The sequence below is a fragment of the Aquarana catesbeiana genome, linkage group LG06, assembly GCF_042186555.1.
Source record: "Aquarana catesbeiana isolate 2022-GZ linkage group LG06, ASM4218655v1, whole genome shotgun sequence".
Taxonomy (NCBI): Eukaryota; Metazoa; Chordata; class Amphibia; order Anura; family Ranidae; genus Aquarana; species Aquarana catesbeiana.
This window is the reverse complement of record NC_133329.1, coordinates 212,954,376-212,979,084: the sequence shown is the minus strand read 5'-3', so window position 1 is coordinate 212,979,084 and position 24,709 is coordinate 212,954,376. Positions and strand designations below refer to the sequence as shown.

Genomic DNA, 24,709 nt, shown 5'->3' with positions numbered 1-24,709 from the left:
GTCCTTTACAACACAGTTTTCTGTGCAACATAAGCAGGTTAAAGATCTTTTGAATCGTCACTGCAAAATTCTGAAGAATGACCCGTACTCGGGTCCAGTCCTTCCGGATAAGGCTGGAGTTATCTACAGGGGAGCCCCACCTTTAAGAAATTGCATTGCCCCTAACGTGGTAAATCCCCCCCTACGAGGCCTACTTTTTTTCAGGCTTTAAAGGGGTATTACCCCTGATGGAAATGCAACATCTGCATGCATAATACATGCGGACGTACGAGAACCGATGGCTTTGAGTCTACTTCTACATCTGCTATTTATCACATGAAACCTTTTCACCACATGTACTACACGATTTATCGTGTATCTGATTACATGTCCATGTAATAAGCAGTACATAGCACGTACAATCAGATCATTTTCGGTCAGGGTCAATGAGCACATTGCTGACATTAAATCAGGTCTCGCCAATCATAGTGTTCCTAGATACCATTTGCATTTTTATAATAAAAATCCTCTGGGCACTAAATTTCAGGTGATTGATAAGTTCATCCCCCATTGGAGAGGTGAATCACGCATAAGGGGGGGTTTCACAATTAGAAACTTTTTGGATACCAGCTCAGATGTTATTCACCTTATGGGTTGAACAGTGACTGGGATATCAATTCATTTATCAATCGGTCATATGTTTTTAATAATTTATAATTATTTATTATTATTATTTATTTATATATAGTTGGTTTTCGATGTTAGGATTCATGTCATTCACATACGGGATGGGTGGCACCTACATCCATGTTTGGGCATCGCGTCTACATTAGTGCACTGATGTGTTCGGGGATATGCCTTTTGGTCCTGGGGATCATACGTAGATGCTTTTAATATCATTTTTTTTTTTTGATCATTTGGGTCATAGTTTCTCTCTGTCTTATTTTTATTTTGCGTTATTGCTTTAAGAACAGGAGTCTTTACATTATGATGTGCTTTCCTCCTTATCCTATTGTGACATTTTCATGCCTTCCACACCCTGACTACCGCGCCATTGGGTTGCAATCTCCATATACACATTGGTGTTGCGGCGATTGCATTTACTGATGACTCGGTCTGAGCCACCTTTTATACCGGAGTGATCTGCTCTATGTGGAGGCCTCTTATTTTTTCTCCTCATGATACATTCCGCTGGGTGGATGAAGTAATACACCTTGTTTTGGAAATCGGATGATACCTGTTCCATATGGAATTCCCTGGATACAGAGGTGGTCATGTTACATCTGGTCTACACCAATCCTGGTTGGAAGACTTACCGTGGGGGATTGTTCCATGCCTGATTGACTTACCATTGTAAGATGTGTGGGTCAACACCTGGTGGTAAGAGCACCCATTACCTTCTTTATTACTTGATGAACATCTGCCATTTTTACCTACCATCTGTGCCTTTAAGGAGGATTACATCGTGTTCCTTCTCCTTATACAAGAGACTATATTGATCTTATTGTTATTTCCTATATGAACCATATAGAGGCTTCATGAGTCCACCTGTTGAGGAGACCTATCTTGATTTAATCAATATTTTATACATAGTCATTGGATGGACATTAACACATTGCTTTATTTATATGACTGTGATAAGTTCTTATGAAACTCCTTCTTTGTTGTACGCAATTTAATATATTCACAATATATAAATTTGTTTTCACATACACTATTAGTGAATATTCTTCCCTAAGAAGTGTTCTTCTAGGGTAGATTTATTCTGTTTAGCGCTGCATTTTTTCCCTTTCACTAAATTTGGCTTAGAACTGTATGCAATGCTAGACCACTTACAATCAGGGCAGGGTTGCTGCCCATGCAAGCGTTTTTACCCCTGATTGAATTCCCTTTCCTTACTCCAGATGTCTCACTTTATGATAATATTATGGAATGTGAGGAGCCTCAACTCGGCGGTTAAACGCTCCCTGGTGTTCCGTTTCCTCCAAAGGCATTACTTACAAATCTGTATCCTGCAGGAACCAAAACCGTCTGCCTTAAAAAAGCATGGGTGGGCCTCAACTACCACACCACCTACTCTACCTATGCTCGCGGGGTCAGCATCTTAATTTGAAAAACCCTGCCGTTCCAGCTTATAGAAGTTAAGACCGACAGAGAGGGGAGAAGATAGAAATATTGTGTTGGTCGGGATATATATTCCGCCGCCGGCCTCGGCTCGAATCCTGCATGAGATTATGCAAATTGTGGTTCAGCTCGATGCAAACCTAGTTTTTCTTCTAGGAGATTTCATTATGGCCCCTTATGCGGACATGGACAGGCTGAATGCCTCGGTTCGTGATTCTCTTGACCTCCGACAATGGGATGAAACTTTTGCCCTCACGGATGTCCGGAGACGCATGCACCTAACAATAAGAGAGTATACCTGCTATTCTTCCCCTCTAAGACCTTGTCCAGAATTGATCTGGTTTTTGCCTCTAGCTCTGCCTTGTAATGTGTTCAGGGTGTATCTGTGCTTCCCAGGGAAATCTCTGACCATGCACCCCTATGCCTTCCCCTAGCTCTAACTATCCCCCCCCCCCCGAGTCCCATCTATGGAGATTGTCCAGCTTTTGCGCGAATGATGAGCGCCTGCAGGAACCTGTCACTGCCTCTATATGTAATTTTTGGACTGACAATACAGACTCTACCTCCACTATGGTACTCTGGGACTCCTTTTAAAGCCTGGGCTAGGGGGAATATATTTCTAAAATATCACACATTAAGAGGGAGATGGCCCGATCATTGGAGGAGAGGGCGACTAAACTGGAGGCGGACTCCACCCCGGATGATGGTCACTACCGAACATTGCAACAGGCGCTGCGGAATCTGTTCACTGCCAGGGTTGCCCAAACTGACAAGGCTCTCCTATACTCTGCCCAGAAGGTCTTTTTGGGGGGGGGGGTGGAATGGGAAGCTCCTGGCGTGGTTGACTTAGGGCAATATCCCTTCCACTCCCATTGGTTCTATTAGGGATGGGCATGACCGGTTGCTTACGACACCCACCAGTATTAATAACCGCTTTATGGAATTTTTTTAGTGAGCTGTACACCTCCCCAGGTAGATTTCTTAGACTCTGATCTTTCCTCTTTCCTAGACCCTTTATCCTTCCCTGTATTATCCACGGAGGACAGGGAAAGGCTGGAGGCGGATGTCACCCTGGAGGAGGTGCAACTGGCTATGGGGAGTCTTCAGGGCGGTATAGCCCCTGGGGATGCCTTCCATCCGAATTTTACACCAACTTTTATGGAGCTTTCGGCTCCTAAGTTGACTTCACTACTCTTGGACCTCGAGTCCCTGGAGGCCTTGCCTGACTCAATGAATGAGGCTATAATTGTGCTGGTCCCCAAGCCTGGCAAGGATCCACAGGACTGTGCATCTTACAGACCTATCCCCTTGCTAAATGTAGATGCCAAGATCTTTGCGAAGGTCCTGGCCAATCGGCTATCCCAGGTGATTGAAGACTTGGTTGACGTAGACCAAACTGGATTTATGCCGAGCAAGGGGGCTGATATCAACATTAGACGACTCTTTGTAAACATCTCTATTACACACGACAACCCAGGTACCAGAGTAATTGCCTCATTGGATACCGAAAAGGCATTCGATTCCGTCGAATGGTCCTATTTGTGGGAGGTCTTGCGTCGTTTTGGGTTCGGCCCCAAGTTCATTCACGGAATCCAGTTACTATATTGGGCACCCAGAACGCGGGTCCGTATGAACAATTGGCTATCGGAACCATTTGCCCTCTTCTGTGGTACGCGGCAAGGCTGCCCGCTCTCCCCCAGTCTGTTCTCCTTTGGCTCTGGAGCCCCTGGCAATTCTGATCGGGTGTGCCCTGGATGTCCTGGGCCTGCAGATGGGTAAGCTGGAAGAGCTGTCCCTATACACAGACGACGCACTACTGTACCTAAAATGACGCAGGTCCCTCACTCTTGGCCGCCTTGCGAATTTTCAACAACTTTGGTGGGTTCTCAGGCATCAAGATAAATTGGGCTCAATCTGTACTATTCCCCATAGATGGGGGACAGTTCACGGGGCTGCCTCATCTCCCCTGCGGTGGGTTGAGAAGTTCCTTTGTCTTGGGGTCCTGGCAACATCCCTCCAACTATTTAGGGAAAAATCTTTTACCTGTCCTGGCTACCTTACGCACAAAGTGTGCCACCTGGGCGAACTTACTTCTTAACCTATTGGGTCGTATCAGTCTTCTTTAAAATGATGCTGCCTAAATTTAATTGCCCGTTTAGGAACTGACCGTGTGGGTCCCTGTCACATTTTTTTAAGGAAATTGATAAGTGTGTGGGCTTCTTTTATTTGGAATGGAGCGGTCCCCAGATTGGTACGCTCCACATTATGGTTGCCTGCTCACCTGGGGGGGATTAGCCCTCCCTAACTTTCAAATTTACTACTGGTGACGGTTCATTGGTGGTCCCAGGGCTCCAAATCCAATGCTGCGGTTTGTCTGGAGGCGGGCTGTCTGGGCTCACTTGGCTGACCTCTGTAACTTTACCTATAGGGGCCCAGGGACATATGCTGCGACTCCAGGGCCTACGAGGGCGTCATGGAGGGTGTGGATAGCTGCTAGGCGACGGTTCATACGGACTGACCAATGGTCACCAGCACATCCACTATGGGGGAATCTCAACCTACCACGCTTCCGCACCATTCCAGACCCCCACGTGTGGGCAAGGTATGGCATCACAACTTTAAGCCAGGTTGTGTTGATACCATTTTCAGACTTACTGACCAAATACAATCTACCCCAATGGATGAGGTTTCAATACCTGCAGTTACGGCATGCTGCTAGGGCCCAGTTTTCTCGCTTGCATCTCCCCCTCGCTGACCCTGTTGAAGAACTTCTGCCTCCGGGAGCCCTTACTAAACCCCTCTCCACTTTGTACGGAGCACTCCTGGGTACCGATTCCCCAAGTTAGGTGGACTATGGGACACATGGCATAGAGATATACCCTCCCTGGACAGGGAGGGTTGGGAGGACTGTCTTGAATACGGCCCCAAACTGGTTGTTCCCTCCAATGACAAGCTCATCCAGGTAAAATTTTTACATAGGATCTACTATACGCCCCAAAAACTCCATCAAATATTTCCGGACAGAGACCCCGTATGCCCTAGGTGTAAAACGCATCTAGGTACATTCTTCCATATGTTTTGGGACTGCCCTATCATATCGACCTATTGGTCTGGGGTGTTCAGTGTAATAAATTCAAGATTACAATTGCCCTTCCCAATACTGCCCGAGCTGGCCCTCTGGGGGTTCACAAGTATGCACAATGCTCTCATCATTCCAAATTGTAAATTTCTTACCTTTTTTTATTTTATGCAAAGAAAGAGATTCTCCTGAAATGGATCACGCATTCCCCTCCATCTCTCTCCTCTTGGGAGGCACAGATTGATGCTGTCCTGCCTATGTATAGGATCACTTACATTAATCGGGGGTTGTCAGTGGAGATACAAGAAGGTGTGGGCCCCCTGAACCTCAGCCTAGGTGTTCAATGGTGATTAGCTCATTATGGTCCCCGTGGCGTATGAGACTGAACGCTTGCTGGTATCCCGATTCTCTGCATTATGTATTTATAGTCATTGACTAGTTACTACATATAGTGGTCACCCTACATCTCTTAATATTATGTATGTACATGTCTATTTAGCATGAAGTGTTCTGTACTATATCAACTGGTATGCTGTCTTTCACCCTACTTGACAACAATAAAACACCTTCATTTTGTTAAAGAACACCTGCCCGCACCTCCACCCCACTCACTCCCCCTTCCCCGTGAAAGCGGGCGAGGGACTTAGGTGACTACCCTAGGTGGCTCTGCCCCCACACAGCCATGTCATTCATTAAAGTGGTTGTATACCTTTTTTTTAAACTTTTACCTACAGGTAAGCCTATAATAAGGCTTACCTGTAGGTAAAAAAAATATCTCCTAAACCTCTACGGTTTAGGAGATATTCCCCTCGCAATGAGCCGCTGACTGCAGCGGCGCATGCGCACAGGGGATTCTCGGCTGAAAGCCCGGCAACCGCCAGACTTTGCCGGAAAAAAGGTCTCCCGTGCGCATGCGCGGGAGTGACGACATCGCGGCTCCGGCCACTCACAGCGCCGCGATACCCGGAAGGCACGCCGAGGGGAAATGTCAGCTCCCTCGGCGTGGACCGTGTGAGATGCCGGCGCCTCGTTCTAAGGTAAGTATCTCATAATGAGCTAGTATGCGGTGCATACTAGCTCATTATGCCTTTTCCCTTACAGGTGTAGGGGAAAAAAAAAAGACAGCGGGTTTACTACCGCTTTAACCAAGTTCTATGAATAAATGACAAGTCTACAGTTTGCCACTACAGCGGGCTGCTTGCAGTGAGTGCTAATGAGCACTCTCCTAGTTTATGGACACTTCCTACAGCTTTCAAATAGCCCATACAGAGGTATGGGCTGAAAGCTGTAGTGTCTACAGGAGCGTGTCATTGCACCTGCGATCTGCAGGCTCCTGAAAAAAAAAATGCACGTTTTTGTTTTCCTGCAAAAATTATGTTTGCTTATTTTTGAGATGGACTTGGCCTTTAACAGCTATGCTTTTTGCCAATATTATTAATACTGTTACTAAATACTAAGGTGAATGTATTGTGGTTTTCTATATATTTAGTATGGTAAGGTCTAGGTGGAGATTAGTTATGTTTTCCACTTTTTGTATATCTTAGACACTTTTAATCTTAACCACCTTCCACCCTCCCTATAGACAAATGACGGCAGACTGGGTGCTCTCTTGTTCTGGGATGACGTCATCCCACTCTAGTGGGCGCGCAAGAACTGCGATCGGCAGCGTGCTGTGTCTCCGGGACATGGCGCATCCCCAATCTTGGTAAAGAGCCGATGACGCGGCTCTTTACCCATGTGATCAGATGTGTCCAATGTAAATGTAATGTAAACAAAGTAAATGCCGGTTATCGGCTTTCCTCTCTTAACACAGACAGCGTGTGAGGTGAGGAGAGCCGATCAGGGGCATTTTCTCAAAGGGGAGACCTGCACTGATAATCAGGGCACATAATCGGTGCCCTGATTATCTGTGCAGGGATGCCAGTCAGTGCTGCATATTAGTGCCTCCTCATCAGTGCTGTCTCATCAGTGCACATCAGTGAAGGAGAAAAAATGGCAAAAAGCCCAGTGGTGATCAAATACCACCAAAAGAAAGCTCCATCTGTCTCAAAAGAAATATAATTTCATTTGGGTAGTGTTGCATGACCATGCAATTGTCATTCAAAGTGTAACAGCTCTGAAAACTGGACTGGGCAGGAAGGGGGTGAAAGTGTCCAGTATTGAAACGGTTAAAGAGAACTGCCATTTTGCCCTGGAGGATTGGTTATTGCTGACATGTGAATATAGATACTCGCTTTTTGTTGAATGGACAAAATGATGGCTTCCCTTCAAGGTGAATTCCACATCACTTATGAAAGTACCTTTTAATATCATTCTGAAAAAGACTACAACTGTGAAAATGTTAAATCTGATGGATAGGTGTCTGTGTCTATATGTGTGTATGTATATATATATGTGTGTGTGTGTGTGTGTGTGTGTGTGTGTGTGTGTGTGTATATACACACACACACACACACACACACACACACACACACACACAGGAACCTCAGATTGCGAGTAATAGGGTTAACGAGAGTTTCGCAATACGAGCACTGTATTTTTTAAAAATTGTAAGTCGGTTTGCGGGTGTTCTCGCAAAACGAGCACGATTCAGGCCAAAGCGGTGTGCAGTACCGCTTTTGGCCTGAGGTGGGGGGGGTGTCGGAGCAGAGCCGAACGTCGCCGATCGGCGTCCTTCGGAAATGCACGGAAAGGCCCGAGTACAGCACGGCTGACCTCGGCAAATCTCGGGTAGGAAATCTTTCCGAGGTTTGCCGAGGTCAGCCGAAGTGTTTTCAGGCCTTTTTCAGCCATTTCTGAGGCTCTCCGGCGCCCCCCCCCCGCCTCTGGCCGCATGCAGTATTGCATCCCATTGAAGTCAATGCGGAATTAACTTTTTTCGTTTCCATTGACTTCAGTGGGAAAACTCGCTTTGATATGCGAGTACTTTGGATTACGAGCATACTCCTGGAACGGATTATGCTCGTAATCCGAGGTTCCACTGTGTGTGAGTGTGTGTATGTATGTATATGTGTGTGTGTGTATATATATGTATGTATATATATGTATGTATGTGTGTATGTATGTATGTATGTATATATATATAAATTCTGAAAAAAATAGACACTTCTATTTCTCTGTGATTTCAGGGGCACTTTTATAGAGTTTAGAAATGGGATGTTAAATGTCTCTCCCATTGGAAGAAATTGTACCCAGGAGGAACGTATTGAATTCTTTGAACTGGACAAGGTAGGCGGGATAGTATCTTGTTCTACTATTGTCACTTTTTCATGTTACGCCACTATTTTTTTTATTTTAATTTTGCTGAAAAAAGTTTCAATGCAGTGGCTTTGACATTTAAAGTGTTAACAACCCTAAAACCATCTACATATATTCAGTAATTCTAAAACTGTATTGGATACATTAAGCTTAAAAACAAATACAATACAACATACAGTATGTACATGTATTCATTTAACAATTATGTGACCGCATTGTTGAGGATTACATTTTTACCCCTAAAGTCTAAAAAATAAAATTGTGTCTCTGTATAAGGGGCATACTGGTGGGTGATTGATCCTGCTAGCTTCTTGTAAAATTTGAACACCCTAGATCAGTGGTTCTCAACCTGGGGGTCAAGTGATGATTTGCCAGGGGTCACCGAATCCTGGGCTGTTCCTGAAGCCCGCACCGCTCTCCCAACCTTTTTGCGTCCACCCAGCAGGGCTGTCCCTGGAGCCTGTGGCTGCCCACTCAGCCTCTTCGCAGCCGCCAATTCAGTTCACGGCATGGTTGGGAGCAGAGACTAGAGGTCAGCTGACTGGTGAGGAATGTGAAGTGGGAGGGGCTGGAGGAGACCCTGTCTCATGATTTCAGCATAGGTGTCCCTGCTACGAGATACCACAAAGTCGGAGACATAGTGAGTAACACTACCTGTGATTATAGTTGCCAATAAAAGTCCCCACTACAGTTCTCAGCTGACCTTGCTCAAGAGCACCTAAGTTGGCTGATCAGAACCCCCCCGCCCCCACCACTGCCACTCATCCCATTCCCACCACCACCAAATTTTATCAAGTGGTCACGGCACTAGTAGGTTGAGAAACGCTGCCCTGATTAACTAATTGACCTGATATCTGAACCAGTAAACAATTCTTGCTTCAGGAAAAATGTTTATTTAGATCAACTTTATAGCACTCTGCCTTGATAAGGGGGCTCTGTAGTAGGGTAATCTATAATGTCAATGATCTTAATATAATATTAATAAACATTTTTCCTGACTTTAAATAAATTGTGCCATCCATCTTATCGCTACGGTGTTCAGCACTGATCAGTGGCTCTTGACCACATTATGTGCAACCAGTGCATATAGTTCTTGATATAAGATCCTGACTCTGGGACGGGGGGGCATTATCAGTAAAGTGCTGCTAGTTTTAGCAGTGCTTTACCACTGTTATAGAGGTGCTTTTCGGCCGCTAGCGGGCACTTTTGACCCTCGCTAGCGGCTGAGGAAAGGGTTAAAAGCTCCCGTGCTGCGGCGCTGCCAAAGCGCTTTGCGGGCGCTTCGGCAGCACTGCCCATTGATTTCAATGGCAGGAGCGGTTTAGGAGCGGTGTATACAACACTCCTGCACTGCCCCAAAGATGCTGCTTGCAGGACTTTTTTTCCCATTCTGCAAGCGCACCACTTCAGTTTGAAAGCACTCGGGCTTTCACACTTAGGAGGCATGAGATGGGCTTTTCAGGTGCTAGTTTTAGCGCTAAAATGCCTGAAAAGCACACCATTGTGAAAGGGGTCTTAGTACTGAACTTTTCTTTTCTCTGCCTAATGCTGTAGAAAGTGAGATCTCATACACAGATTCAAATAAATTGCTGTTCATTTAGGAAGTTTTACCTGATTGTGGTGTCCTTGACAAGTATGCCAGTTGTTACCACTTTCCCATTAAGCCCTGTCTTGCTTTTGCCATGGTGTGTGTGTGTGAGAGCAGCAAGAGCTCCTGCCATAACTTCTATAAGTGGTAATTGTGGAAACTAGGCATGCCATTTAATGTGGGCTTTCCATAGTCATCCCACTTCTTGAGTCTGCATTTATTTATAGTTACATACTTAGTTTAAAACAAGATGCAAGTCCACCTAGTTCAGCCAATATAAAAATTGGATAAATGGATGTCAGCCTAACATCAAGAGTGTGTAAGGCATTTGGGGGAATGATAAGGGACTCTATACAGAGATGTGTCTGCAATAAAGGTATACGTGACAACCAGCATAGATTTATGAAAGACTATTCTTGTCAGACCAACCTTCTACTTTTGCTATGAATAAGTAAGCGAGAAATTGGATGGTGGCATTAAGTGGATGTAGCTTATTTAGCTTTTGCACGTGACACTCTCAGGTACCTGGTTATTGAGCCCGATATGCAGAGGGAGGCCTCCCTTACGGTCCTGACTCGTGGCCCCTGGTAGAGCTGACAGGAGGCACAGGAGTGCAGGACAGCACAAGGTGCCTGGCAGGATCAACAGCTGGTAAGCAGGTCTGATGCTGGGACAGCAGGAACAGCAGGTGGAATGCAGCAGACTGGAAGCTGAAGCAGGAGAGCAGGCACTCACAGGATTCAGATAGATGGTCCCAATGATTGAGAATCAGGAGGGTCAGACAGGCCAGGTCATACACAGGAGAGCAGTACAGGAACAGATGCAAAAGGCTTGAAGGAAGGTCACTGGGCAAGCCCGGGTTGGCAACAAACTGGTACGGATAAGCCAAAGGATCAGGCAGGAGCAAGGTCATGGACAGGCCGGGGTCAGGTGCAGGCAGAAGGCAAGGATAGTCACAAGGCAAGCAGGTAGTCACAGAAACTGATCAGGAACACAGGGAACTCTAAGGAAACGCTGTAGATCTGGCAGCAAGATTCCTCTGTCATGACAGGGTTTTAAATAGCGCTTCTGGCGCCAGTGGCCATGCGCGCACACGGAACTACTGCTTTCAGCAAGCCTTTCCTGACATTGCCCCCCTCCAAGGGGCAGCCTCCGGATGCCCAAGTGGGACAACTTTTCAAGGTGAGTTCTTTTGAAGGACAGGATTAATCTCTTGACATGCTGTTAGCGAAATTTGGTTGTACGCAAAGCACACAGCCAAATCTCCTGTTTCTAATCATAATAGCAATTTCGTCTAATGATATAATACCAGTGCATCTCACCTTTTGATCGTATCCATCCTCTGGTGTGTGTGTGTGTGTGTCTCATGCTCACAAAAAATCACATCCTGCTCCTTCAGGTTCCAAAAGCTCACTGCTCGCCAGCCCCCCCTTAGCTGTCTGCGTGAGCCACTTTATTAGCATATCAATAGGAGGTCCCAAAAGCTCGAGGGTTCCGCCTCCAACAGCCAAACACCTCTTACAAAGCTTGTGACCTCACAGGATGTAAGTGACCATATAAGGATTTAACAACACAGGAAAATGCAACAACCAATGAACAATGACTACAGGAGTCTTATGGGTGTGTCTGAGCAGAGACAGGATGCCTGTATGTTTTTAGAAGCCACATGGCTTTCAAACATTAACCCTGTCTCCAACCAGAACCCAAAAGACTCCCTTATTTCCGTTGATAGAAATCCTTATTATACATTGTTCCAGAGAACAATGTATACCTGGATTATTCTACTGTCTTTGTGGACGAGAGATTATCGGCAGGTGTACACTCATTGGACCACAAATGTGTTGATCAGGCACACAGGGGCAACATGAGAGTACACTCGTTAAACCGACAATGTCTTTGCAGAGCGAACACATCCCCAAAGAGCTTTTCACTACCAAACGGATCTCAACCAGGGTTGGTCTGCCCCAGTCAGCTATTAGAGCGGGCTGTGGTTGATCAGACACTGGGAGACTCTTATGACAACACATTAATATAAAATTTTCCACAACAGTCCCTCCTCTTGTCATATGATCCCATGTGTCCCTCGATGAATCCTGATCTTCTTAGTCCATAAAAAGTAAAACACGGCTTGACATGTAGACTCTGTTGGAGATGACGTGGTGAGCTGTAGTAGTCGCCGGTCGGTCTGGGATCCTCTGTGTCTTGTACGTGGGTCGGACTTCGGGGCATCTCATCAGGGAATATGTGGTCATCTGCTCAGGCTCTGGTCACGCGTCCAATCAGGCAACAGGAGCACCTCATCATGGCATATAGAAGGAATAGAAACAAAAACAACATGAGTATATATACCCCTACTTCCTTCACTATGATCCGCTGCAAGATAAAAATTAAATCTCCAACGATTCCCAAACCCTTAAAAAGGATTCCAACCTTCACTATCTATAGCTCTGGCTTTGCCTTGTAGGGATCTAAACCTTATGCATATGGGCCTGAGCTTTGTCACTACTATCCCCGATCCAGATATAACAATCTTTACTTATGAATTCCCAGAAACCCCCCTTGGACTGTGGGAACTTCCTTGTAGCTTCAACCGTTACATGAAACATCCCATCCTCAATGGATGAGAAATTGTTCAAGCGTTTCATAAGCTCAAGCCCCCACCGTGTATAAGCAATTCCCTTCCAGCTGTCCCTGCCATTCTTACCTTCTCTCGTGCCATCAGATCCTCACGATCGGCCACAACATAAGATGCTGGGACGAGTTTCATCAGCACACATGAACCTCTTGCCTTATGGGAAATTACCTTATAAAGCTGTAGATCCCCATTAATACCAAACTTCAGTTGTAGCACACTTGTGGGCTACCTCGTTATGCCGATACCAAAGCTGGCAAGAACCAGAGCTATTGTTAAAATTATAATTAATTTTACCCTCTATAAATGTTCTGTTAAGTTCTATTGACAGGTGTCTGTTTGGATTTTACTAGTCTGTCAAAACTCCTCACACCAATATGAACGTCACGTAGCATGTACCGCTGGGGCACTAGTAGACCCGACCATGTGTCCTGTTCTCTTTCTTAGCCAGTTGGGATGCTTTTCATCGTTACCCTTGCCAAAATTTATTAAACAAAAAAATATAAATGAACAAAGATACTCCTCTACTCTTTTGTGGTTGATCAGCTTCTTGCAGTGGCTGGCGTGGTCTCATCCCTCAAGCTTCTTTACAATGGCCCAGTCACCTGGTCGGAAAGAATGTAAACTGGTTATTGTGTCAGGGTCCAGGATGGACTCGTGAACCCTGTGGTGGACCTTTTGAAGTTCATGTTACAGTGATTGCACCCACCCCATCAGCTGAGAATGTAGGTGACAGCTAATGAGGAAAGTACAATTCTGTTTTTTGGTTGACCTTCAAACAAACCTCATATGACAATAACCCAGACATCGGGACTGTGGTCACTGCATAACCTGTGCGTGGCTTACCATCTGGGGTGTAATAACTGGAACCAGTGACAAAAAGGTTCTTAGCATCTGGGACGGGAGCCTCCTTCACCAGACTGCTGCTTGCTTGCTGATTCAAATTCCATCAAAGAAAGACAGTCTTGGCACAAACTTGGTTAGAATTAGAGCGGTTAGTATTGTTGGTTTGAAAATGTGTTATTCTCACCACTCTCATCCCCCCTTTTCTTCCCTCCTCATTACAAACTGGAGGAAGACATGCAGGGTTTAGAATGGTGCAGAATAAAACAGTGAAATAGCCTATGATACTTTTACCTTCTTATACACCTGTACACACACTTCCAGAAACTGGACCTGAAAAGATACTTATAAACAAAAGTTATTACTCTATCCTTCAAAGAATGGTAAACAATACAATATTCGTGTACATTGGTAAATTGTCACTGACATTCCACAAAACCGACAATAACTAAACCCTCTGTAAATCTTACTTTCACAGTTTTCCTAAAATACAACAGCCGCGACACGCAAGAGGGCTGTCACGGGAGGTTCAAACATCTTGTTACCACATACAAACAATGAGACAAAGACAAACATTTAGATACAAATGTGGGGGAGATATTTCATAGTTCCCAAAAACTAAAAAATAAAAACGACCAGATGGAATGCTGCCTTCATTCTTTTAGCGATAGAAAAGAATACAATTTGAAAAGCACAAGAGCATTTCAAAATCTTTGCATGGACCAGCCACACAAAGTTCAAAAACAGGCCTGTGTATTTTTAATCACACAAATGTATACTACGCATCCATCAACTCACTCAACATTACAGATTTCTGAAGCCGCAGTCGCGCTACATCAACTCCAGAGGGATACCCAAAATAGTATCCTTGGACCACCTATGTCAATCTTTCTGGGGTTTAATGGCCTTTTCCTCAGAACTCAGATTTCATGTATTATGTTGCTGTCTGACTGGGGTGCATGGACGACCTATTGCCCATGACGATTCAAATCGCTTTTTTTGGCGAACTCTGCGTCCAGAGGACCCTGCGCTTTATTTTCGGAGCGATTATGGTTTGCGCCTTTATCACCATAATCGACCCCCGCATTCCGATTATTATACACGGCCTGAGCGGGGCTGTTAGCGTACTACTCCTCACGTTTATGCTAATACAATCGCGAACTGGAATTCCGACTATTATACACGGCCCGACCAGTCTCACGATATACAGCCCTCTAAACGTGTTCGTCCAACAACTACAAAAACACCATGAAATCCTCCGCTATTCAAAACAAAAACAAACTTATGGCTTCTATCTGTACCCAGATATTACAACAATAACTTGGATGCCTCCTGTTTGCTCTCTACCCAAAACTGTATTACAGTATAAACCTTAATATAATTTAAAAATAAAAATGATTTCGTCCTTCCAAACACAAGTCAAAAGACCCCAAGCCCCTCCCACCAACTTCCTGTTGCACACCTGAGTAGGAAGAGGGAGGGGGAGGGGAAGCCTCAAATAGCTTCATATTTTTTTCTATCAAGACATTAGAAATCTTCACTAGAAACATAAATTTCTTTAAAACAACTGGAATAAAAACCTAAATGATTCTACTGGAAATGGAATTCAGTACAAAACCAGAGATATTTCGCTGGAGACTAAAATCAGCATAAACAAAAAGGCAGTTCCAGCAATCGAAAATCGGTCCACGGCAAAATGGTGAATGAAACCAGGACTACAGAAAAATGGCCGACATTAACAAATGACAAGACAAACCAGGATTTCTTAAACAATACACTATTTGACTCTGAGAGTTAGAACTCCCCCCATGTTATTACCTAGAAACCTGAGACCCCCACAGGGTGTAAACAGCTCCTATTGTGATGTCCCAACAATGCATGGGCACTTGGATATGCGACAGGCATTTTAACTTAAAACCAATATTCAATACAGAAAACGCAATAGTTTCCTTGAAAAGTATGTAAACAGTACAAAAATAGAATTCACAAAATTGTGCCTAAAAGCCAGATTGTAGCTTAAAGCACATGGCTTTGCACACACAAATGAATACACAATGGAGCAGCTCCAGGGGGAGCTCACAGGTCTTCAAAATGGCCGCCGATGCACATGGTGACCACAACAAAGGCCAGACCACAACAAAATGGCGCATTTTCCCGCCAAAACTGACCAAGATGGATAAACATTTTAAAGTTCACACACAAAGGAAAAGAAAATGGCCGACTGTAGTCACATGGCAGACAACAACAACAAGAGAACAAAAGGAAGTAGCAGACAAAAACCATTTTCCTGCCAAAACCAAAAATTTCTCCCCACAAAATTACACATTTGAGATACTAAATGAACGCTTAGACAAACATTTAAAAGTGTTAAAGTTACAAAAAGCACAACTTCGGAACACATGCTATCCAACGAAACAACAAAGCCACATAACCCACAATTACACGGCTGAAACATACCCTCAAACTCCGTTCACATCAGTTTTCACAGGAACAAGACATTGAAAGATACAGACAGTGAATGCTTGCAATGTCTGTTCAGAACATTATAGTTCCCTTCCCCCAGGGCGTAGCCCCTTTCAATACAAAAACAACAATGCCTGCCCCTTCACTAAACTCATCTTTACAAACAGGTTCAGCTACTTACAAAACTACTCCACACACACATTGCAGGCTGCAAATAATATCAATTCATACATTTCTATTTCAAACATCTGCATTATAAACTTGTTACACAGCATCAGACACACACACACACACACACACACACACAGTCTCCTTACACAAAGATTCGAAATACAAATCACACACACACAAGCAGGCACACACACACACAGAGGCACACACCAGACATACGATCAAACTTCCAGCATTATTTCAAAAGACGAAAAATTTGTTCTTTTTGTGAAGCAGACCCTCCCCAGCACATCTTAATGATCCGATTCTGAAGGAGGTTCTGTTCACTCCTACGTTCTGGCTCGCCATGCTGTTAGCGAAATTTGGTTGTACGCAAAGCACACAGCCAAATCTCCTGTTTCTAATCATAATAGCAATTTCGTCTAATGATATAATACCAGTGCATCTCACCTTTTGATCGTATCCATCCTCTGGTGTGTGTGTGTGTGTCTCATGCTCACAAAAAATCACATCCTGCTCCTTCAGGTTCCAAAAGCTCACTGCTCGCCAGCCCCCCCTTAGCTGTCTGCGTGAGCCACTTTATTAGCATATCAATAGGAGGTCCCAAAAGCTCGAGGGTTCCGCCTCCAACAGCCAAACACCTCTTACAAAGCTTGTGACCTCACAGGATGTAAGTGACCATATAAGGATTTAACAACACAGGAAAATGCAACAACCAATGAACAATGACTACAGGAGTCTTATGGGTGTGTCTGAGCAGAGACAGGATGCCTGTATGTTTTTAGAAGCCACATGGCTTTCAAACATTAACCCTGTCTCCAACCAGAACCCAAAAGACTCCCTTATTTCCGTTGATAGAAATCCTTATTATACATTGTTCCAGAGAACAATGTATACCTGGATTATTCTACTGTCTTTGTGGACGAGAGATTATCGGCAGGTGTACACTCATTGGACCACAAATGTGTTGATCAGGCACACAGGGGCAACATGAGAGTACACTCGTTAAACCGACAATGTCTTTGCAGAGCGAACACATCCCCAAAGAGCTTTTCACTACCAAACGGATCTCAACCAGGGTTGGTCTGCCCCAGTCAGCTATTAGAGCGGCTGTGGTTGATCAGACACTGGGAGACTCTTATGACAACACATTAATATAAAATTTTCCACAACAATGGATGTTATTTTCCGGTTCCAGGAATTTTCCTCTGGGCCGTAACCCTTCCATTTCACCAAGAATTGGGTCTGATTATTCCTCTTCCGACAGTCCATGATTGCCTCCACCTCATATTCTTCTTCCCCATTAACAATCACAGGTTCAGGGGGGTCAGAACTTCGTCCAGGAAAAGGATTAGGGACAGCGGGCTTAAGTAGGGAGACATGGAAAACTGGGTGTACCCGAAAGGACTCCGGCAGTTCCAGCTCATAGGCCACCTCATTGATCCTTCTTTTCACTGAAAAGGGGCCTGCGAACCTAGGACCGAACTTCTTAGAGGGGAAAGCAAGCCTTAGGTTCACCGTGGATAGCCACACCCGATCTCCGGGTTTCAGGACTAGTTTTCCCCGTCTCTTCCTGTCAAAGATTTCTTTGTTGCGTTCCTGCGCCTTGGCCATGGTTTCCTGTAATAATTTGTTATTTGAGTTGAAAACATTTTAAAGTTTCGAAAGCAGCTGGCACCGGACATTCTGGAAGAGAGTTGGGTAAGAATGATGGGTGGTATCCGTAGTTGGCGAAGAAGGGAGTTTGCTTTATGGAAGAATGAGTAGAGTTATTGTAAGCGAACTCAGCCAGTGGCAATATAGACAACCAGTCTTTTGGGAAAATGAAGGAAAACATTGCATGTACTGGTCAAGAGTCTGGTTGGTCCTCTCCGTCTGCCCATTAGTCTGTGGGTGGTAGGCAGAGGAGGATGACAATTCAATGCCAAGGGTTTTGTACAATGCTTTCCAGAACCTGGAGGTGAACTGTACACCCCTATCCGAGGTGATGTTAACAGGAACTCCATGAAGCCAGACACTTGTGCCGTTTCAGGGGCAGATGGTTTTCCTTTCAACGGGATAAAGTGTGCCATCTTGGATAGCCAGTCAACGACTACAAATATAGCAGAATGGCCTTCTGCGGGAGGGAGCTCCACAATGAAATCCATGGAAATAGGTCTGGAACGGGTAAGGGTTTGAGCAGACCCCAAGCCTCAGTTCAGTTGGACTTGCTCCGGGCACAGATAGGGCAAGATTCCACATAGTCCTTGCAGTCCTTGACAACCCGGGGCCACCAGAAGGTGCGCTGTACCAAATCTTCTGTCTTGGAAACGCCAAAGTGCCCCGCTAGGGCATGGTCATGACAAAGTTCGAGTATGGTGACCCAGAGACTCTCGGGTATGAAAATGTTATCATTACACTACAGTAGACCATCTTTTGCCAGCAACTTTGTTTCCAGCGAGCTAAGAATATGGACAGAAGCCTGTTTGACCTGGGCAAGTAGATCTTCCTGTACCAGAAGAAAATTTTCCATAGGTAGGATGGTGTCTGAGGAGGCAGCTGTTCCAGAATCGCTGAACATACGGACAAGTCATCTGGTTTTGTGTTCTTTGAGCCGGGCCGGTATGTCACATGGAAGGAGAATCTAGAGAAGAATAGTGCCCATCTGGCTTGACGAGGTTTTAAACATTTTGCAGTTCTCAGGTACTCTAGATTCTTGTGATCTGTGTACAATAGAATCGAATGAGCTGCCCCTTCCAGCAGATAGCGCCACTCCTCTAGCGCAGCTTTAATTGCTAAAAGTTCTTGATCCCCGACGTCATAGTTCCTTTCTGGAGCAGATAACTTACGGGAAAAGAAAGCAATAGGAAAAAAAAGGAACTTGGGACCCTGACATTGTGAGAGCATGGCACACAGCGATTTAAGAGGCGTCCACCTCCAAAACAAATGGCAGAGCAGGATCAGGGTGTTTCAACACTGAGGCAGAGGTGAACAGACTCTTGAGGGAATCAAAGGCTGCTTGGGCCTCAGGGGTCCAGTGAAAACGGGTTCCTTGTTTGGTGAGCTGAATGATAGGTGAGATAATGGTAGAAAACCCCTTAATGAATTTACGGTAAAAGTTTGCGAATCCAACGAACCGCTGGATCCCCTTCTTGTCAGTAGGAGGCGGTCAATCCAAAATGGCTGAGATTTTTTGGGGATCCATCTTGATGCCCTCGATGGAAATAATTAGTCCTAGAAATTGTATACTCTGCTTTTTGAATTCACATTTTTCAGCCTTGGCATATAAGCTGTGTTGACGAAGGCGACTCAGAACGCACTTAACGTGCTTATGGTAACTGTCAATTGAGGAGGAGAAAATCAGAATGTCGTCCAGATAAATGATAACGAACAGGTCTAAGTAGTCCCGAAAAAGATCATTAACAAAGTGCTGAAAAGTGGAAGGAGCATTGCACAACCCGAATGGCATCACCAGATACTCAAAGTGTCCGAATCGAGTGCGAAATACCGTTTTACACTCATCACCCTTTCTGATGCGGACCAGGTTGTAGGCACCTCGAAGGTCAAGTTTAGTAAAGATGGTTGCAGCCCCCAACCTCTGGAAGAGTTCGGGCACCAGGGGGAGAGGATAGCGATTTTTGATGGTAATCTTGTTGAGTTTGCGGTAATCGATGCAGGGTCGAAGACTATGATCCTTATTTTCTTTTAAAAAGATGCCGGCTCCTGCCGGAGAGGAGAATGGGCGGATAAATCCCTTTCTCAAGTTATCGTCAATGTACTCCTTGAGAGTAACTAGCTCTTGTTCAGTGAGAGGAAAGATTCTTCCAAAGGGGATCTCTGCCCCAGGGAGGAGCTCAATAGGGCATTTGTACACTTGGTGTGGTGGTAATGTCTCTGCGCCCATCTTACTAAATACATCCAGAAAGTCGTGAAACTCCTCAGGGACTGACTGGCGGATTTCAGAGTCCAGGCATAGTAAGGAGGAGGAGCTTCCGGAACAAGTAACTAATCTGGTAGTCCAATTAATGTGGGGGTTGTGAGCCCGCAGCCAGGGCATGCCCAAGATGATGGGAAACAAAGGTGAGGTGATAATGTCAAGGCGTAAAAGCTCCTGATGGCAACTGTGGCCGACAGAGGGGTTGTTTCCTGTGTGACAGGTCCTGATTTGATGGCTGACCCATCTGCAAGGTGCACGGGAAGTCCTTGAGTTTTGGGTAGCAGAGGAATGGAATGTCTGGCTGCGAAGGAGGAGTCCATGAAGCAACTGCATGTCCCTGAATCAATAATAGCGGTTACTTGAAGGTTCTTTCTGGACAGCTGTAACAAAACAGGAACAGAGAGGTGAGAGGAGGCATTGATCGCAGCAGTCTTGGTTAGTGGAACTTAAGAGGCACTTATTAGACTTAGCCGGGCAGGTTCTCACAAAGTGTCCTGGTTCCCCACAGTACATGCATAGATTATTCATGCGTCTGCGTTGACGTTCTTCTCCAGTGAGAGAAGGACGGAGAGTGCCCAGTTGCATGGGTTCAGAAGTGTCTGGAGTTGGGGCAGGCTGTCCTGAAGGAGCAGGGTAAGAGGGGCTAGGAACCCTTGGTAGCATCCAGGTGGGTCGGGATTGTCCCATGGTTATTTCAGACCTGCGTTCTCGCAGGCGTCGGTCAATTTGTATGGCCAAGGCAATAAGGCCGCCCAGGGTCTGTGGTACCCCTACCTTAGCCAGGTCATCCTTAAGAGGATCTGACAGTCCTATGTGAAACTGATAGCGGAGGGCCGCATTGTTCCAGTTGGTGTCAGCGACCCAACGCCTGAATTCAGCAACGTAGTCCTCTACAGCTCTGCGGCCCTGCTGTAGAGAGTGGAGTGCTGCTTCTGCAGTTGCCGATAATTGTGGATCCTCGTACAGCTGTGCCATGGCATCCAGAAATGTGGTCAGGTTAGTCAGGATCACGCCTTTCTGTTCTAGGAGACAATGTACCCAGGATTGGGGTTTGTCCTGAAGCAGGGAAATCATGAAGCCTACTTTGGTCTCCAAAGAGAAGGTGCAAGGCTGAAGAGCGAAGAAGAGCTCACAGGAGTTAGGGAAGGCCCTGAACTTGTGACTGTCTCCAGAGAATCTTTCCGGTGTGGGCACACGAGGCTCCGGGGGTAACATCACCACTGTAGGTGAGGAAGAGGAGCTGGCTGAGGCTTGAGAAATCCCTTGAGGAGCAGCAGGAGGTGAGAGTGCCTGAACACGCTCTTCCAGACAGTTATAGCTTTCCTGGAGAGTCTTTACAGCCTGGGTCAGGCCAGCAAGGTGTAAACACAGGTCGTCCATGGGTGAGGCTTCCCACTCGGGCTCAGACATGGCTGCCAGATACTGTCACATACCTGGTTATTGAGCCCGATATGCAGAGGGAGGACTCCCTTACGGTCCTAACTCGCCGCCCCTGGTAGAGCTGACAGGAGGCACAGGAGTGCAGGACAGCACGAGTGCCTGGCAGGATCAACAGCTGGTATGCAGGTCTGATGCTCCAGACGAAGCTGGGACAGCAGGAACAGCAGGTGGAATGCAGCAGACTGGAAGTTGAAGCAGGAGAGCAGGCACTCGCAGGATTCAGATAGATGGTCCCAATGATTGAGACACAGGAGGGTCAGACAGGCCGGGTCATACACAGGAGAGCAGTATAGGAACAGATGCAGAAGGCTTGAAGGAATCACTGGGCAAGCCGGGTCGGCAACAAACTGGTACGGATAAGCAAAAGGATCAGGCAGGAGCGATGTCGTGGACAGGCCGGGGTCAGGTGCAAGCGGAAGGCAATGATAGTCACAAGGCAAGCAGGTAGTCACAGGAACACAGGAAACTCTCAGGGAACGCTGTAGATCTGGCAGCAAGATTCCTCTGTCACGACAGGGTTTAAATAGCGCTTCACGCACATGGAACTACTGCTTTCAGCAAGCCTTTCCTGACAGACACTGTACCTCCATAAAGGTTTAATTTATCAAATGAATCGAGAGCTAAATTTCATTGTTTGCAGCTGAAACTAAAAATGCAGGGAAACATTTTTATTTTATTTTATAGATATTAATAAAATAGGGGGTTGGGCAGTTACCTGGCAGATGGTTTCAATAATGAGAACTGTAAAGTAATTACATTAGGGTGCCAATACACATGCAGGGGGAATCGGTGATGGAAAAGGATCTGGGGGTGCTTTGAGATCAGACTTGGCAATAGCATGGAGTGCCAAGCCACAGCTAAGAAACCTAGCAAAATACTCTCCTGCATTAACCACTTCAGCCCCGGAAGGATTTACCCCCTTCCTGACCAGAGCACTTTTTACAATTTGGCACTGCGTCGCTTTAACTGCTAATTGCGCGGTCATGCAATGCTGTAACCAAACGAAATTTGCGTCCTTTTCTTCCCACAAATAGAGCTTTCTTTTGATGGTATTTGATCACCTCTGCCGTTTTTATTTTTTGCGCTATACACGGAAAAAGACCGAAAATTTTGAAAAAAAATGATATTTTCTACTTTTTGTTCTAAAAAAAATCCAATAAACTCAATTTTAGTCATACATTTAGGCCAAAATGTATTTGGCCACATGTCTTTGGTAAAAAAAATGTCAATAAGTGTATATTTATTGGTTTGCGCAAAAGTTATAGCACCTACAAACTAGGGTACATTTTCTGGAATTTACACAGTCTTTAATTTATGACTGCCTATGTCATTTCTTGAGGTGCTAAAATGACAGGGCAGTACAAAACCCCCACAAATGACCCCATTTTGGAAAGTAGACACCCCAAGGAAATTGCTGAGAGGCATGTTGAGCCCATTGAATATTCATTTTTTTTGTCCCAAGTGATTGAATAATGAAAAAAAAAAAAAAAAAAAAAAAAAATTACAAAAAGTTGTCACTAAATGATATATTGCTCACACAGGCCATGGGCATATGTGGAATTGCACCCCAAAATACATTTAGCTGCTTCTCCTGAGTATGGGGATACCACATGTGTGGGACTTTTTGGGAGCCTAGCCGCATACGGGGCCCCGAAAACCAATCACTGCCTTCAGGATTTCTAAGGGCGTACATTTTTGATTTTACTCCTCACTACCTATCACAGTTTTGAAGGCCATAAAATGCCCAGATGGCACAACCCCCCCCCAAATGACCCCATTTTGGAAAGTAGACACCCCAAGCTATTTGCTGAGAGGCATGTTGAGTCCATGGAATATTTTATATTTTGACACAAGTTGCGGGAAAGTGACAATTTATTTTTTTATTTTTTTTTTTTGCACAAAGTTGTCACTAAATGATATATTGCTCACACAGGTCATGGGCATATGTGGAATTGCACCCCAAAATACATTCTGCTGCTTCTCTTGAGTATGGGGATACCACATGTGTGGGACTTTTTAGGAGCCTAGCCGCGTACGGGACCCCGAAAACCAATCACCGCCTTCAGGATTTCTAAGGGTGTACATTTTTGATTTCACTCTTCACTGCCTATCACAGTTTCGGAGGCCATGGAATGCCCAGGTGGCACAAACCCCCCCCAAATGACCCCATTTTGGAAAGTAGACACCCCAAGCTATTTGCTGAGAGGCATGGTGAGTATTTTGCAGCTCTCATTTGTTTTTGAAAATGAAGAAAGACAAAAAAAAAAATTTTTTTTTTCTTTTTTTAATTTTCAAAACTTTGTGACAAAAAGTGAGGTCTGCAAAATACTCACTATACCTCTCAGCAAATAGCTTGGGGTGTCTACTTTCCAAAATGGGGTCATTTGGGGGGGGTTTGTGCCACCTGGGCATTCCATGGCCTCCGAGACTGTGATAGGCAGTGAAGAGTGAAATCAAAAATTTACGCCCTTAGAAAGCCTGAAGGCGGTGCTTGGTTTTCGGGGTCCCATACGTGGCTAGGCTCCCAAAAAGTCTCACACATGTGGTATCCCCGTACTCAGGAGAAGCAACAGAATGTATTTTGGGGTGTAATTTCACATATTCCCATGGCATGTTTGAGCAATATATAATTTAGTGACAACTTTGTGCAAAAAAAAAAAAAAATAATTTGTCTCTTTCCCGCAACTTGTGTCACAATATAAAATATTCCATGGACTCGACATGCCTCTCAGCAAATAGCTTGGGGTGTCTACTTTCCAAAATGGGGTCATTTGGGGGGGTTTGAACTGTCCTGGCATTTTATGCACAACATTTAGAAGCTTATGTCACACATCACCCACTCTTCTAACCACTTGAAGACAAAGCCCTTTCTGACACTTTTTGATTACATGAAAAAATTATTTTTTTTTGCAAGAAAATTACTTTGAACCCCCACACATTATATATTTTTTTAAAGCAAATGCCCTACAGATTAAAATGGTGGGTGTTTTATTTTTTTTTTTCACACAGTATTTGCGCAGCGATTTTTCAAACGCATTTTTTGGGGAAAAAACACACTTTTTTACATTTTAATGCACTAAAACACACTATATTGCCCAAATGTTTGATGAAATAAAAAAGATGATCTTAGGCCGAGTACATGGATACCAAACATGACATGCTTTACAATTGCGCACAAACGTGCAGTGACAACAAAATAAATACATTTTTAAAAGC

The 24,709-nt window shown here is 45.0% G+C and overlaps 1 protein-coding gene across 4 annotated transcripts in view; it reads left to right on the top strand.

Moving 5' to 3' along the window:
• PMM2 (phosphomannomutase 2) overlaps positions 1–24,709 on the top strand; it is a 176,158-nt gene that overhangs the window by 69,757 nt on the left and 81,692 nt on the right. For all 4 annotated transcript variants that reach the window (XM_073632978.1, XM_073632979.1, XM_073632980.1 and 1 more), the window contains exon 5: positions 8,311–8,410. In XM_073632978.1, coding sequence (XP_073489079.1) covers positions 8,311–8,410 — 100 coding nt within the window. The remainder of the gene's footprint in view (positions 1–8,310; positions 8,411–24,709) is intronic.